The sequence below is a fragment of the Metopolophium dirhodum genome, chromosome 8, assembly GCF_019925205.1.
Source record: "Metopolophium dirhodum isolate CAU chromosome 8, ASM1992520v1, whole genome shotgun sequence".
Classification (NCBI taxonomy): domain Eukaryota; kingdom Metazoa; phylum Arthropoda; class Insecta; order Hemiptera; family Aphididae; genus Metopolophium; species Metopolophium dirhodum.
In genome coordinates, this window is record NC_083567.1 from 14,531,081 (window position 1) to 14,549,677 (window position 18,597).

At 32.7% G+C, this 18,597-nt stretch overlaps 1 protein-coding gene across 3 annotated transcripts in view; it reads left to right on the forward strand.

The window, feature by feature from the left end:
- LOC132951127 (protein O-mannosyl-transferase TMTC2-like) overlaps positions 1–18,597 on the forward strand; it is a 322,298-nt gene that overhangs the window by 73,255 nt on the left and 230,446 nt on the right. For all 3 annotated transcript variants that reach the window (XM_061022843.1, XM_061022844.1, XM_061022845.1), the window contains one exon: positions 6,841–7,546. In XM_061022843.1, the coding sequence (XP_060878826.1) occupies positions 6,841–7,546 (706 nt within the window). The remainder of the gene's footprint in view (positions 1–6,840; positions 7,547–18,597) is intronic.

Below are 18,597 nucleotides of genomic sequence, written 5' to 3' on the forward strand. Positions count from 1 at the left end.
ACCGACCAAGTGCAGTAAATCGCATCGAACGAGGAACAGGTACGACCACACAGTTGTATTTGTATAACTGGCAGTAACTGCCGATCGCAATGGATGTTGGTGGGGCACGTAGTGCATTCGATCGCGAATCTCTCTTGGCTTTTCCGGTAACATCTAGTACAACTTTTTTCACACACGTCAAAAATTCACAACCAGTATTAGGCATAGCGCAAACGACCAACGCCATTTAGTAAACCGGTTTGACCACCTACAAAAACCGAACCGACATGAAGCCGATACCATAAACTAAATATTATAGTATAATATATTTAATATATTATAAAATTATATAATATTGTATATAATGTAGTATACATAAACCTTCTATAATATTATATTATATACAAGTCACAAGTCATGACACGACTGTTATATTCTAAAATATTATGATTATTCGCTGGAAAGTTGCATGTAGGGTTTTACGATCTATTTCCTATGATAGAATTTCACACAAGTACCTACCTATAAATTAAAAAAAAACACACATTAATGTAAAATCAATACATTCATTTTTCCACTCAGAATCTAAAATATAGAACTTATTTATAGATACTGCAGCAGTAAATACTACGTGTAATCCAATACAATTACATAAGCAACTGCTGTTGAACTCCATGGAAGCATAACCTCGTTTACTTGGCTATTTTATTTTATATTTTGGTACTTGTAGGGCTGGGATTTTGATACAATGTCATTTATTAGGTTATGAATTATATAAATTATTAGTATAATTTTATTACACTTCAATATCGCTTTGTTATCACAGGCTAGAATTTAGGGAACATTGACAGCATTTAAATGGAATTGGTTCTGAATAGGGCAAAGAATTTATGCCCTAAATATATGTCCATAAAATATTATACTATAGGTATATTTATAAAAAAAAAATATTTCTATTGTGCTGATATGCAATTTTAAAACTAAAGTTAATATCATTATATTATTAAATACTATATATTGATGTGAATATTGATTTAACCTAAAACGTATAACAATTTTATTATGATCTTTAAAATACAAATTAATTGTAAAAGTATTGTGCGAAAAAAAAATTTAATTTAAACTTTTTTTTAGCTAACAGTAAATTTATAAGTTAAATTGTAAATTTATTAAATTTATTTTTATTATATAAAAAAAAATGGGGGACGCATGCTAGGTGAATCATCCTGTATATTTTGAAAATGAGCGAAATCCTACAATATTAATTGTAACCCTAACCCTTTAATATGCCATATGCTAAATTAAATATTGTATTTACAGCAGTGTCGTCAGGTCATGAAACACATTTCGGTATAAACTATAAACTATCTATTTTTATTTACTACAAAGATGCAATAATATATTAATATCTGTCATAGTTAAAAAATTTAGCACATCATAAAATATAGTTTATTAGATAATTTAATGAATAGAGTATGGTTTGGTCTTCGTCCCAAGATAAAAATGTAATCTTATGATTTTACGATTATTATGGTGAATAATTGGGTCGATCCCTACTTGATGTGTTTGTATGCTACTAGTAGAAATAAAATAACTAGGATTAGGGATCTTCAGAATTTACAAATTTGTGTTCGCTAAAAACTAAAGTAAAATCTTTATTTGGAAATCACAATCCATAAGTTTCGTTTAATATTTCAACGTATTGGGCTATTAGAGTGTATTTACGCGTAATCTATCTTTATTTTCTCTAAATAGGTATCACGAAATAAGAAAAAAAAGAATTGATCATTAAAATGTGATTTAATAATTAAAATTCATAGATTGTACCAACATATTGTGTGATTTTCCTCGCGTTAAGCTTGTCGCTCCTCGCCATCGGTGACAGTCTTTATATAATAATTATATTGACTAATGGATTATTTTGATTTTATCGGATGACATTGATATGGAATTTGAAAACAAGTAAAATTAATGATAGAAATACATAAACAACATACACAATTCTTAATAAATCAGTACTTTTGGAGGATTCACAGTAAAGTGATACAGTGTGTGATTAATATTTATTATCGGTACCTACATGTTGTTAGGCGTGAGTGTTATTGTACAGAATAATATGTTCTTTTTGTCTCGTCGTTGTTCGTTCTGTTTCGAAGATTAAATCGTATAGAAGTGGATATTAAAGACGAGTTATACGAGTATAATATCATATTATACCTATCTACTGCTGTAATGAATCAAAAACGATACTAATATTAAATTATAATACTGGTAAAAAAAAAATATTCAATTGATTAAAATGTACATGGCAATGATCATAAAATGTTAATATTAAGGGCAATAACTGCAATTTCCGAATTTATGCGGAAAACGTATTACTTCCATGGGAGAACATCCGTGTCGAAGTCTCAGCCTCTGTCTTGATAATCATATTATTATACTCAGCCATAATTTAAATATTTAAATATTGTGTCTCGTTTTGATTATAACATATTATATACACACGTACGATAGAATATCGTAAAATCGGAGATTCAAAATTTAGTGGGGTCATAAACTAGGCGTTTACGTTCGGTATTGGGTCGTTAACACCACAAGCGAGTAAGTACCAACTACCAAACATGTATATCAACAGTTGGCATATGATATTATTATAATGTCATGACGATCAAGAAAAAAAGAAAAATAAAGATAAAATTAAATAATCGTGAACCACGCGATGAAGACACAACAATAAGATTTCTAAAATTGACTACAACTAGTTTGCCCACAAAGTCCTGAACAATGAAAACCAATTTTTAGGTATTGTTTTGGATTTACAGAGTGTACCATTAAGATGACATACATTGTCACGTAGGGGGGTGCCGGAGGCGCATGGGTCCCTCCCCGATATTTTAGTTAATATTAATTGTTTTATCACTTGTAAAAAAAAATTAAAAATAGTATGTCCTGTAATATCAGAGACTTTTGACTTTCCCCCCCCCCCACCCTCTCCTGCATTTATATTTTTGCGAGAGCTTTTGATTGTTGTCATAATATCTTAGGCCGATTGTACACGAGACAGGACTCGTATTAAAGGTTCTCCGTATACTCGTAAAGTATTATAACGAGTATTATTTTCACTCGTGGATTCCTATCGGTTGTCTGTAACTTTACTATTGTGATTACTATGTTCACCAAGTACTACACGAGTCGTGTGGGACAGACCTTATAGCTATATTTCTAGTCTTACACTATTTTTGGTTAACCTTTTCTGTGATAATTCACAATATAGCTTACAGCAACTCGAAGAAGATAAATATTTAAAGAATCATTACCTATATGAAAATATTATATACTTATTATAGTTAATACCAATTTCCCAAAAATACGAATTATGAAGGGAAATGTTGTATGAGTATAATAACTTCCCATCATCGGTAATTAGTAATTATTACAAATTCGAAATGTTAAAGCTACATAAATAATTTGTAGTCTAACGCCCGACCGTCGATGTCGAGTACGTACGAAACACAATATATACAAGTACTAACGTATAATACATAATATTGAAACCAACAATCAAATACTAAATCAATAGTAAGTGGCCAGTGACAGCACATGTGATTAACCCATCAGACGAAGCTGAACGAAAAAAAACCACTATCCTTCCTCGGCCAACCGTCCTACCAATTAGACCAGTGATTCTCAACGGTGTCGTGATTATTACCGTAATTATGTGTGTCGCCAAAGAGATTGTTTATTTATATTGTACATGTCTAAAGTATACATTTATGATATTATTATGGCGTTATGACTTATGAGCACAGATTTAGATAATTAACTAGATTGCTAACTACTATACACTGACAAGCGGGCTGGATGACGCCACTTTTTTCAACATAAAAGGTTGTGGGCTATGATATTTTATCAATTTATATCGTGATAATAACACACAGAAATAAATATAAAACAATGAAAAATTTGGTTTATCAGGTGATAACACTATACATAGTTCACAACCAACATCGCGTTAGAAATATAGTTTATTATCTATATCTGTGCTTATGAGTTAATGGAAAAAACACACAGATAAGAAAATAATTGTAATGATGGTCTCATTTTCAATTATTTACATATAGGTTTATAATTGATAACTTTTCAAAAATCCATTAATTGTTATAAGTGTGTCTCCGTTTTTATGGATCTAAATTGGGTCGTTGTCTTGAAAAAAGGTTGAGAAACACTGATCCAGACGACGGAACGTAATTCTGAATAGACTTCGAAAAGGCCACACATGGTTGACTCATGAGTCACAGACACCTCATGCTTAGATCGGAACCAGACCATGTTTGTTATACACGTGGAGAATGCTTCACGGTCCAACACATAATTTGCCACTGTCGAAGGGACATAGAGTCAAACTCGAAGTAGGCGAAAACCTCCAAAAAGCATTAGGTCCTGATCCAGTCAGGCAGACAGCGCCGAACGATTTTTAATTTATTGAGATTATCAAAACTAAGCAACCTAATGTATTTTAATACTAATATCAATCTTTCGAGTCGATGTCGAGTCAAGTTGATTTTGAGTTGAGTTTAAAAAGTGCAATGGTAAGCGAATTAACATTGATTATACCGGATGGTTACTTAGTTATATTTTTGATTATAACTATACGAATAATGATTATAATAGCGGTGAAGCCAAAATAAAATTGGACATATTTTATGAATTAAACAAATCAAAGAGTTTTCGAAAACTGTTGTTGTTATTAATTTATGATACTATTTATAATTTGTTTTATTCTGATATAAAACTGCTTCTGCTGCTGCAAATAAAAACTCTATTGTGTCCTTTAAAGCGTTGGAGCAAAATACGTTTCTATATAGATTATACTTTGATGCAGATTAAAATTAATCAGAACTAAACAAATAAGCCTCCAAAGAGGCATAAACAAAATAAAGGCTTATACTGTAATGCATATTATACTGTATAATATTAACATATTAGATACATGCTTACTTTTTTAATAGTATTTTATAATTATATTATAATAATATAGTTTAAGCTTATTTTTAACGAAGCTGTACGTGAGTTATAATAATAATATGTGTGCATTCAAAAGTCTTTTGAAATGATAAAACCGTATACATAATTTTTAACAATTATATTATTTTCGAGTGCAAAAACACCGATGATATACGTCTGCAGTAACTGCTGCAGCCGCGGTATAGTTGAGTAATCTGATCGTTGAATAATTTGTTCGTTAGTAACATATATATATATATAGTTCGTTCAATTTAGTGTAACACACTCGAGTTTTGTTAGAAGTACAATAAAAATGAACTTTGTGCCACTTAAATAACGAACAAACAACTAACAAGTTCGCATTCACTGCTGCACGAGCACTTGTGTCTTCGCAGCGTTCGGATTGTTTGTGTCTCGAATGTTCGCATTATTATTAAATTTTCGAGACATTTTGAAGTATATAGAGAGATGCACAGCATAATTTATACATACTCTTCGCCAACATATTTTGTAGATTTACTAACGAAACGATAGTGATAATTGTTATATAATTGTTCTATAACTGTCTATATAATTGTATAAATTAGGTATATTATATTAATATCATGACCGAGCAGCCACGTAGTGGTAGAAGGGAGGTTAGTGGTTTAGCTCAGATATTAAAAAAAATATAATAATAACGATGTCTACTGCAGAACGCATTATTTTTCCCACATTTTGGCGGCTCAAAACACTGTAATTCTTTAATAATATCATAATATAGGTAATAATATTAACGAAATAAAAAATATTCATTATTATGTTCGTGTCACAAGTATAATAATTCCGCCCTCAAATGGTTTTCTCTTTACACTCCTGTGACCACGCAGTATAACCGTTTTCGGCATTATGTCATATTGGCCGAGGTCAATTTTTGTTCTTCACGACCACAAGTGATCGAATACCTCTAAAAAGCGGCAAAAAATTATCTCAAAAAATTCTATAATATATTACCATGTCCGGCGCAAGACTTCGTCACGCACAATATCCCTTTGCGTTAGTCATGAGCGTCACCATATCCGACCTACTTCCGACACACGATCGCTAACATTTCCGGTTCATGATTTATATCGTGCTGCACAACGTTTTCGCTTACCGCGTTGTGTCGCCGTTTTCGTTTCGGAAAGTTTTCTTTGGCGAATTCTGGGAGGTTTCCAAAAAAATCCCAAGACGGTCATTGCATGAAAACAAAAATCCGGTCGTCCGCCCGAACGACATTTTTCATCCCATCGCCAAGACGTGCCTTTGCGCCGGTCATCGGTCAAACACGAGACTACCAGACGATTTGGTCAGCGATGTTCTAAACTCGAAATCACGTCGTTTCGTATAATATTATTCTAGTGACGTGCTCGACCTGATTATAACAATATTGTCACTGTCCTGAATATTGAACATTTTGATATATTATCATTACGGTGGTAATATATCCATTGAACAACAAACGTATAGTATACACATAATGTAAATATCTATACTGTTATGGTTATGCGAACAACTGAATATACCCATTTTGTTACCAGCAGATAATATACCGTTATTAAAATATGTATTTCGTACCTTTATCAATACTGTATTCCAAAAATGATTGGAAAAACTGCGTAGCCTCGGAACGATAGGAATGTTGCGACCGGTCAGTTGTAGTCCGCCGTGCACCGACGGCAGACTGACGAAACTGCACATGCGCGCGAACCGCAACGCAAAAATTATTTTTGAAATGGAGTATGGATAGTAAAAATTAAATTTTTGAACTCTGCCCCTTCGCTCAACGCGCAAAGTACCTCAACATCGTATAATAATGTGTGTTATGTGTGTTTCAAGTCGGGCGATCGTCAACAACCCGGACGTGACACGAGCCGCGCCGCTGACCGACATCTGGACCAACGACTTCTGGGGCACGCCGATCGGGTCGAGCAGCTCGCACGGCTCGTACCGGCCGCTGTGCGTGGCCTCGTTCCGGCTGAACCACTGGACGGGCGGCCTGGACCCGAAGGGCTACCACGCGGCCAACGTTCTGCTGCACTGCGCCGTCACGTATCTGGTATACGCCGTGTACCGGACGCTGATGCCCGGCCGCCGGCCAGCCGCGGCCGCGGCCGTGTTCGCCGTCCACCCGGTGCACGCCGAGGCCGTGGCCGGTGTCGTGGGTCGCGCCGACCTGCTTGCCTGCCTGTTCTACCTGGCCGCATTTCTGTGCTACGCGGCGCACGTCCGGCACCGGGATAGGACGCCAGACCCGCGGCGCCGCGTCGTGTGTTGCGACGCCGGCTGCCACCGTCGGACGTACCGACTGGGCTCGGCGGTGCGCACCGTCTTCGCCGCCCTGGGCCTGGGCACGTGCTCTAGTGACTTGGACGGCCTACCCGGCGGCGTCACCGAGTGCTGCGCGGTCCGAGAGTGGGCCTGCTTGGCGGCCACCGTGCTCATGGCGGCCGCGTCCATGTTGGCCAAGGAAACCGGTTTGACCGTGCTGGCCGTGTGCGCCGTGTACGACGTGCTGTTCGCCAGCAAGCAGTCGCCGAACAAGGTAAGACATCTGAATTATTATTATTATAATTTATAACTATCAACAACCATAGTAATTGTTAGTGTTCTTGAAATTTTTGTCGTCAGTATGATATTACGATTTTATTTTTGCTAAATATTAACTATTTATATTTATTAAAAACTAAATAGGAACATATTATATTGTCATTACAATATATTCTAATATAAATGAAATAATAGTGCGACTAAGCTAATTAACCCCAATAACCTATGCTCGTGGCGGGGTAAATAAGTTATAAATAATATTTAATAGATTATAGATATACATTTTTAACAATAATTATATCTGAAATCATTTTAAATGAATAAAATATGCATTCTTCATAATATAATATAACCACCAATTGAATGTAGAAATCTTATTTGATTAACGATTGGTTTTATTATTTACATTATTAAAAATAGATATTTTTTAATATACGATGGCATAGAGTTAAAATGTATATTGGACCCAAATATTCCTAAAACTAACTTTACCGGTTCGATTTAAAATAGCAAACAGGTGTGTACAGTAGGTGCCTATCTTGATGGCATTTAACTTTGGAAGTTCTTTTTAGCTCGATAAAGTCGATCCCATCAATTCCTGACATTGGAGACAGACTTGTACATGATTTTGTTGAATTTTAAAAAGTGGTCTTACTACATTATCTGCAGTCACCTCACGTTATTAAACCATACTGGAAAATGTATTTATTCAGAGCATGTACACCGCGATGCGCATAAATTCTGCGGATAAGAGTTTTTTTTAAAACAATTAAACCGTTTAAAAATAATTGTTCTTAATTGGATATCTGATATTTTTAATATGTAGGTATATGAATTTTCTACCGCAGATTCCAATCAATAACTAAACCTAAATATTTTACTCTGTATAGGTATCGTATACCCTAAGTATATATAGTTAAGTCATACTAGGCGATAATATAGGTGATTAGACATTTTCCATGGTGAGATGAGAGTGGTATCCGAGTAAAATGTGAAGTTCTTTCGAAGAACTATACTACAGCGGCTGATAAAAGTGAGTGAACAACAAGTGAAATTGCAGTCCGCAGAAGGGCAAAACATTTAATACCGAGTAAAATGTATCGCTTGACGTAAACATTTGAAAATGGATCAAGGGGAGTTGGTTTCCCGGGGGACTGGGTCATCACGCCACTTAAGGTGAACACCCGAGTTCGGATCCGGTACTGGGATTTTCAGATGCGATTACGTAGGCTTGGACACAATGTGCTACTTCTGCGAGGGTATAATATAACATGTGCAGTAGAGGTGTATTCGTCTTCTTTGAATATATAACGAATATCTATTTGAATAACAAGACCGTCGACTTATCCAACACTAACACGACTATCGTATAGGTTTACGTAAACGCAATGTTTCCACTATTTGTCTGTCGGTATACTTTCTACCAGTTCAATTACCGTGTCATGTACACGAACCATTTTTGTCTTTTCTTTAAGTATCGAAGGATAATTCACTATGATCTATATTATAATAAACTATAGTGTGGGTGCGTTGAGAGGAGATCTATTTCTGTCGTAACTGTAGAAGGTATTTAACAAACTGACCGCCCTACCAATTTTACTGATCTTGCCACGGACGCCTATTGATTATTATATGTGCACGTGCACTCAGTAGTTTTATGAACCCGGGCTGAGTATCATATTATAATAAATTACTCAGTTTTTGTCTAGTTTTTCCTGAGACCACTGCAACTATATAGGCAGGTACAACCATGTTGATTAGAATCCATTTAAGAAAACATTAGAAATGATTAGGAGGTACAACAATTTAAAGTATTAAGATATACCTAATAAGCGTTCTACAGGTAGATCGGTTGATTAAAAAAAAAAATAGTTCTTTCACGTGTCATGAAAATCGTGTATGTCTAATCGGGTGGGGGATGTGAGCGACATATCGTATAAAGAAATATAGTAAATAATATATTATTATTACTATTAGTGTTGTAGGTATAATGAGTTAATACTATTTTTATGTTATTAGTGTTTTTTTCGACACTATTATAATATGTTTTACGTTTGTAGATGAATCATTTTTTTATCCCTAAAGAAATACCGGCTCGATAAAAACTAAAAAAAAAACGCAACTCGATCAACGTCAGTTCTATATTATATAGTTTTGACAGTTCTGTGCATAGCGGGTGTTTCTCGCCGAAAAAGAGTTATTTAAACTATGGTTACAAGACCTCAGGGGATCGACAGTGAACTTTTATCGAAAATCGTAAAGTGTCGGAATTATCAGATAATGCATCAATCTAGTATCTTAGATTTTGTTAAAAATATACGTTTTATCGTGTCACTTATAACAGTGATCAACCCAGTGTTATGCTTTTTTTTAGACTGAGGAGAGTGCTGATAATTTGTTATATATGGAGGAAAAATTAACTATAGGATCCCTCCTATTGGTATGTTGAGGCGAGTGATGCCGTAATTATAGACATTTTGACTTTTGAAGCATCGTTTATATTTAAATTAAAATTTTAATAACTAATTAGTGGTTACCTATTACGTAATACGTTCGTCGTTCACGGCAGAACAGTGAAAGCATTTGTTTTTAATGCTTCACATTTAATGTGGTGAGTGAAACCGGCTGTTGACGGGGTGAAGCCACTCCCGCGAATCATCTAATGCGCTTTTTAAATAAAGAATAATTTTTCTTTAAAAAAAACTGAATACTTTGTTTTTGATTATACTATGATTATTTCCTTCAAATTTCATGCCTATTTTCTATCAATAATAATTTAGATGTTTCAAATCTACCAGGCGTCTCGAGAAGGCTCATTTTTTTTTGAATTTACAAGCGATTTCGGTGATCTCTCTTAGTCCATGGCGATAGCGCGATGTATCATATTTCAAAATGAGTTTTTACCACCACACTTAGAAAAACGCCGTCGTTTTTAGATAAAAAAAATAGTCTAATAAAAACGTTACCATTCTATACCAGTAGATAAATTAATGGTTTATTATATAAACATTATTGTGTCCACTGGGTATTGTTTTCGTAAGTGCGTATAAAAATGATTATTATTATTATTTATTATGATTATTGCTGTTTTATGCTAATGCGACTATAAAAATTATTTCGACTATATAACATTTAACTCGAGTTCAATAACAATAATTAGCCAAGAAATAAACGTGAAACAATAAATTCAAAATTGTGGAATTATCGTATTTGTTCTAACTAGCTACCATTCAGAATGAGGTCAATACTAGAATAGTAACTTAATTACAATTGTATTAAAAAAAAAATTAATTCAATTTTAGAGTTTTTAAATCTAAACTTTTGACGGAGGCTTTGAAAAGTTTACCACTTAAGGACTTGAACACAGACAGAGACAACTCTAACTTTTGAAAGATATTAGAGAACTCCTGTCATGATTACAAATTCCCAAAGGAAGTTTATCAAACTAATCCAATAACTAACAATTCCGATATTTTAGAAGTTTCAGTTTCATTTCCATAATTGTGATATTTAACTAATTAAAATAGCATGAATTATATCCTTTGATTTCAATGCCACAAATATAACGAACATGTAAAGTATTTTATTTCTAATTTGTTTCGAGTTTCGAAACTAATCTGATAATTATGAAAAAGGAAAGTTTACAGACATCCAAATACCCTTTTCACAATGTTCTAAAAACCGAAATGCGTACTCGTGATAAATTTTATCATCCGACAGTTACGAAACATTAGAATATTAAATTTGAACTGAAAATATTCAAAATATTTTTTAAGGTTCTGTGGAGATATACAAATAGGTATAATATCATAATTCATTAGTAATTAGAATTTTCGCTTATAATGTATGACGTGAACATACTAACATTACGTAACAGCAATATTCGGAGAAATACGCTTTGGCAAATATTATTTTTTATGACATTCAATTCAATAATGAAATGAATGTACCTTATGATAAATATAATATAGTACGCATACATAGAAATGTCAATAGTTCAAAGACATTTTTTCATAGTAATGGCTAAGAAGTAAACATGTTTTGTCTGCTAATTAGAAAAGCATAATATGATTGTTGTTAGGCACGTACGCTACAGAAAAAACGTTAGCCAAAACTATAATATCATTATACCTACTAAGATACAAAAAAAAAAGGTTCAAGATTATATTATATTTGAATAGGTATGCTTGTACTGCAGTATTCAAATCATCATTTTTTATTAGCTTAAATCGTACAATTTAATTATATTATTTAAGAACTTAAAATAAAATTTTATAAAACCGAAAATTATACCATTTGATTGTCCAATGCGATTATAAAATCAAAAGTTTCGAGATTAATTCAAAAGTACATTATTTTATACTGTGATTTGAGGCAAAAGTTTTAATAAAATTATATTTACTGGCGGTATCATTCACATTGTTTTATAATAAAGAAAGAGCTCTTCTTAATCTAATATCACGTCAACAAAAATTACGTCATAAAAATGTTTAGTACTACCAAATAATACTTAAACTGTGTATGGACGTTTTTTTTTTTGTTATAATTAACAATATGGTAACTTTGTATCACATATTTATTACTTAGTTACAATCGTATAGACCAGTGATTCCCAACGTGGGCGCTACCGCCCCCTTGTGGGCATTTTTTATTTTGAAGGGGGCGTTTTTATGAGGGGGGCGCTAAAGGGGGCGCTCATCTATCATTTAAATTTTTTTTGTTTATAACTGATTGTAATGAAATGTATAACTACGTAGAATAAAATACCTAATGTAATCAACAGAATTATGTAGGTATAATATTTATAGATACTTAAATAATATCAAAAAAATTATCTTGACAGGTACTTGACGTTATTATCGGAGTTATCGTATATATTCCGATTAGCGGCTAATGATTAGTCGATTCCGACAATGTTATGTGTACTGTGTAGTCGTATTTGGTACTTGGTAGGTACTTGACGTTATTATTGTGCGTGTACGTAAAAGTTATATTCGTAAATATTATAAAATGTCCGAGAACAAAAAATGTAGAAAATATTCCATTGAATATTTGAAATTTGGTTTTATTGTATCTCCGACAAATGAAAAATTACCCCTGTGTCTCATTTGTGAAAAAACATTCAGTAATGAAGCTATGAAACCTTCAAGAATGAAAGAGCATCTTATGAAAAAACATTCAGATAAAAGTAACAAAAATATTTTATACTTTAGTGACCTAAAGAATAAATTTGAAAAACGAAAAACCGTAAGTGGACTTTTTAACAAAACACATCTAAATAATGATAAAGGTCTCCTTGCATCCTACAAAGTGTCTCTTTTAGTTGCGAAGTGTGGGTGGAAAACCACACACTATCGGCGAAACACTTATTTTACCTGCTGTAGAAGCAATATTAAAATCAATGACAAATTTAAATGTAACTGACATAACTTCATCTATTGCTCTCAGTAATAATACTGTGTCCAGGCGAATCGACGAAATGGCGTATGATGTTGAAATAAAATTGTGTGATATTTTAAAAATTACAACATTTTCACTACAACTTGATGAATCCACTTTACGAGATAATGAAGCCCTATTACTTGCGTACGTGCGTTATGTAAACATCGACGAAAAAATAACGGAAGAACTACTATTTGCAAAATCTTTAATCACGGATACCAAAGGATTAACCATATTTAATGTAGTAAATAATTTTTTCATAGAAAAGGGTATTCCTATTACAAATTGTATAGCTTGTGCCACTGATGGGGCGCCTGCAATGATTGGACGTCAACGTGGTTTTATTGCTCATTTAAAAAATGCAGTCCCTAGGATTTTAACAGTTCATTGTGTCATTCATCGTCAACATTTAGTAGCTAAAAATTTAAGTAATGAATTGTTTGATACCATGCGGTTTGTCATAAATGCTGTTAATAAAATCAAAGCTAAATCATTGAATGACCGTTTGTTTCGACAATTATGCCACGAAAATGATGAAGATTTTGAACGCCTTGTTCTACACACCGAAGTTAGGTGGCTATCAAAAGGAAATTGTTTGACACGCTGTGTATGGACGTTTTTTTTTTTGTTATAATTAACAATATGGTAACTTTGTATCACATATTTATTACTTAGTTACAATCGTATAGACTATAGACGATGAGAATATTGACTGAAATATTATAATATCACAAATACCAGTATACTATTTATTTAATAATATTTATGTTTATGCGTTAAAGTAGTTTGGAGTAACAGTAACGTACGCCTGTTTTTGATTAAAAAAACGTTTTTATTTTCCCCGTAACTAATGAATCCTTTTCAACATATAGTTCTGAAAAAGATTTTTAATTATTTATTTGTAAAGTGTTATTTCTTTAAATTTTTTTGAACAATGTGCCGGTTTTAGAGAATTCCAGAGAATAATCAAGTACTTTTTAATCGAAAAAATATCATAATGATTAATTCCGGTTGAATTTTTTAAATAGAACAGTAATTTAATGGATTTGTGACATACAGGATTTTATTGTTAGTTGTAGGTATACCGAATATAAGGGTTCTGTGGAATGCGTAGGTAATAACAATAGTAATTAACAATTATGGCTGTGCTAATGTATGAATATAATTAATTTTGAAAACCAATTAATGCACAAAAAACTCATTAAATACGGAAAAATAAATACGGTACTTCATAGTCAAATCATATTTCACATATTCAAACAAATTTGTTTGCAGAAAAGTAGTGAAAAATAAATTAAGTATAAGTTGAAAACAATAAAAAATAAGGGGGATGGAGTGGCCGAGCGGACTAAGGCGTCGGCTGCGACGCATCCGACCCGAGTTCGATACCTTGGCCGCGGGTGGCATTTTTCTTCGGGCAAGTCACGGTGTCCGGAGAACAAGTGCCGCCATCCCCCCACCCGGGGCACGGCAGAAACCTACGGGTGCCCCATTAGAAATTCTGCCAAAACACAACACACACGTGTACCAACCTACCCAATTTAAAAACCTACAGTGCCCTCTCCCACACCCAATGGCCTATGTTGCCACGGGTTATCCAATAAAAAAAATAAAATAAAATAAAAAATAAACATTTAAAAATATTAAAAGAATTTCCAAAATACGCTTTGATACAATATGATCAAAACTTTCCTAATTTTCATACGTCATAAAACAAACCAAATAAAAAAAAAGTGTTCGTTTCGAGTCCATAATATAGAATTAACAATAAAACGTTCACTACTTAGTAGTTAGTACTCTTTTATATTATAATAATTATTGTACTTCATCATTCCCAAGCCACGCAATCCATATTTTAATCTCAAGTTCCAGAACAATTTACAAAAAATCTTATATATCACAAAAATACTTGAAACAATTATCTTAAACTACATTCAGTTATGATCTGTTAACAGAATCATAATAGGGGAATAGCGTGGTTTTTTACAAGGTCACTACCACAATGTACTTTAGAGTTCAGTAATTTTGAGTGTGCATTCTTTGAATTCACAGGTTGATGTCATTTACGAGGTCCTATACAAAACGTTTTCATTTAAGTCCTTAAAGTATTTGGTTTTTATGAACTGTTCTTGCAATGGATAAAATCGTATCTTGAAGACAGATACTAAATAGTCAGCTATCGGCTCTAAAATATCGAATGCGTTTTTAGCATCATTTGGCCCAGGCGAGCCATGTGTCTCCACTTCTGCAGTTATTGCTGTTTGCCAACAGTCGCCTACTTAGTTTTTTTGACGATATGAAAGCTCCACATGCGAGATAATCATCTAGACGATTGCCAGATGCTCTAAAATGAACTTGGATCATTTTGTAACGTTCGGTTGATCACAATAAAAATGTCCAAACGTAAGGCTATTACGTAGACGTATTACTAAGAGCCGATAAAATTATTTTATCAAAATATTTTGCGCTCTGAATTACAACTTGATAGTTACGTAAACGATCTAGGTTTTAAGCTCAGCAGTTCTTTGGATCTCAACCTTCACATTGATAATATCATGATATGCTGCAGCCTACAAAGCGTTAAAAGTTTTCGGGTTCGCTATGAGATTGGCTTAGGAATTTATCTTAAAACATTCGGTTAATATATTATTATATTCTGTGCTCTTGTTCAAACTGGAATATGGTTCAATAATTTGGGATCCGCATACTGCTTGTGGTTCTCTCGTCAGATTTAGATGGTACAGCGGAAGTTTTTAAACTTTGCAAGTTTCATACTGAACATTCCATGTCCCCTCATGGTTATATTTCTGTCACAAACCAACTAGATTTAGCTTAGTTAGCGGACCCTAGACGTACTCGTATATGATAGGTATGAGATTCTTAAGTGGGTTGCATTCAATAAGTTCTTTTGATTATCGCGTTATCCTAGTTCTTATTAACTTAACATTTCCAAAATATTCTTCTTGTTATATCATGCATCAATTTCAATTCCCCAATGTTATTTCTATGAAAAACGAGCCAATAAGTCTATCACAAATGTAGATCCCAACATCATTAAAATTAAAATTTAGTATTTTTGTTTCACTATCGTGTTGTAAATAATTATTATACACTTTTATGTTACAATTAATATTATTTTTATCGTCGAATTTATTATTATAAACATAATTCGATAATAAAAATTGTATACCTTTTTGTATTATAGTGCTCACACTGAAAAAAATAATTTAGTAATTGTTAATAGTTGATCATAGTTTAGTTGTGTCAGCTTAATAATAGTTAATCCATATTCGTAGTTAATTATCGCCAAAACGATTTTAACATGTTTAGTTGTTTATATTATAGTTAAGTTAACATATTATTAAGCTGCTTAAAAGTATAACTATTGTATATTAGTATAACTATGTTTCACATTACCAAACAATAAAGTAAAATCAATGTTTATAAGATCCAACTGTATTAATTTAGTTGAGAAATATTAAAATATTACGGGAGATTCTATTTTTATAAAGTTAGTTTGAGAGAAGTTGGCTATGTTTTACACTGCGTTTAGCCAATTTTTTACTATTTGAACTTCCCCCCCCCCCCCCTATGCCCCCACCAAATTATTCCCTGGATCCGCCCACTGTAGTGGACTCCAGAATATTAGTTTTGACATACCGGATAATACATAATAATATATAATAATAATTAGATATTAAAACAACGTGATAATATAATAGAAAAAAAAGAGTAATAAAGGATAAATTGATTAATATTACTCTACGGGTTAATAATGGTTTTCTATAATATTATATTATATTAATCCTATATCCTTACTTGTTTACAATTTTACATATAAAATATTATAATACAAATTACAATAAAAGTTCTAAATTCAAATAATTATAACACAATTTAAAAATTTAGTTACTAAAAAAAACCATTCGTTTAAATAGCTCTCTTTTGCGCAATTATTCAATAACTAGGTTAGGTAGGTAGATTTTAGGCGTAGGACTTCTACGAATAGGGCTTGCTGGTATAGAGGGTTCGATCTCCTCGTATCTCCCGGGATAGGTTTATTTAATATTTTTTTTCAGTTTTTTAACCATATAAAATAGTAATTCAACTATTCACTATGGTTATTCCAACTATTCATTGTAGTTAATTACATATGCAATGAAACGACTTAGTTAAATTTAACTAAACTACAGGGTTAATGTTTAGCTAAATTGAAATAGTACTTACAACATATTGAATAGCTATCGCAGCTATTGCAACCGTAAACTTTAAATAAATCATACATTAGCTGTTAAAAAAAAACTCCCAATTAATTTTAATTTTGATATAAAATTTGGTTGATCGCGTGAAACTAAAATTTATCATCAAATATGTAACAATTGGACGGTACATAATAGTTATGTGTATAATAATAATATTACTATGTACCGTCCGATTGTTATATATTTGATGACAAATTCAAGTTTCGTTTTATTATACATATATAATAATATTATAATGGTGGGCCGGAGGTGTTCTAGGCCCGTCGGCGGCGTTAGAATGAAACCTTGTTTAGTTTGAGATTGAAAAAGTTGGTCATCAAATGGTCTTATAGGTTTTCCTTTTCATCATTTTTTGTTTTAATAGAAACTAGAGGTCGCGTAAACAAACTGATTTTCCGAAAAAAACTGCACTTGGTCCGAAACTTTTATTTTTAGAACTTTCAGACCCGTAAGCTATTTGTATACACACGTGCACACAGTACACACATATACACTATTTATCTATCCAATATATATATATATATATAATATAATATATAAATCGTGATTTCCTTTTTTCGTTTTGTTTTTCACTCGCGAGTGCCGGAAGCCTACGGGAAAAACTTTATTACCATTTCGTCGCATTAAATTGTGTTAAAGTTTCAAGTAGGAGCTGCCAGCGAGAATAATGGCGTAAAAGATATTATATAATAATATATTATTATTTATTATATATATATATAAAATTGCTAGGCGGAACGGGAAATCGTTGCGAGCACATATATAACATTGCTATGATAATATTATAACGTTAAGTTGTGAAAAAATAGAAAAACGTTTTCCTCCCGTCGGGTTATTTCCGTTCATGTGCGACACGGTGTTCCGTCGACTTGCGCACACATGATATAAAGACGCGAACGGTTAACCTTATAAAAAATAAGAATCCTAACGGCATAGCGTCGTCATGCAGTCCACATATACAGGGGAGGAACAGTAAACGGATTTATGACTAGTATATCGTATATGATATATATTTTTGGTCCCTACGATCGTCGTGGTTTTTGGACATTGTCACGATACTCTGTATAGTTTGCACGGATTCCCTTTGTTTGTAATGAAAATATATACTGTATTTAGGTAATTTGGGACCATTTACCGTCCCCATCGCCGGTGCCCACCATTCAAATTTTCGAAAGGGCAATTTTGAGAATTATTGTGTACATTTTAAATGCAATGCGTAAACACGATGGATGAGTATGTTAAGTTTGTAGTCATATACCTACCTATAATTATTGATATGGAATAAACAAATAAATTTATTTCAACAATAGATGTAAAAATAATAAAAATATATGTTTAAATG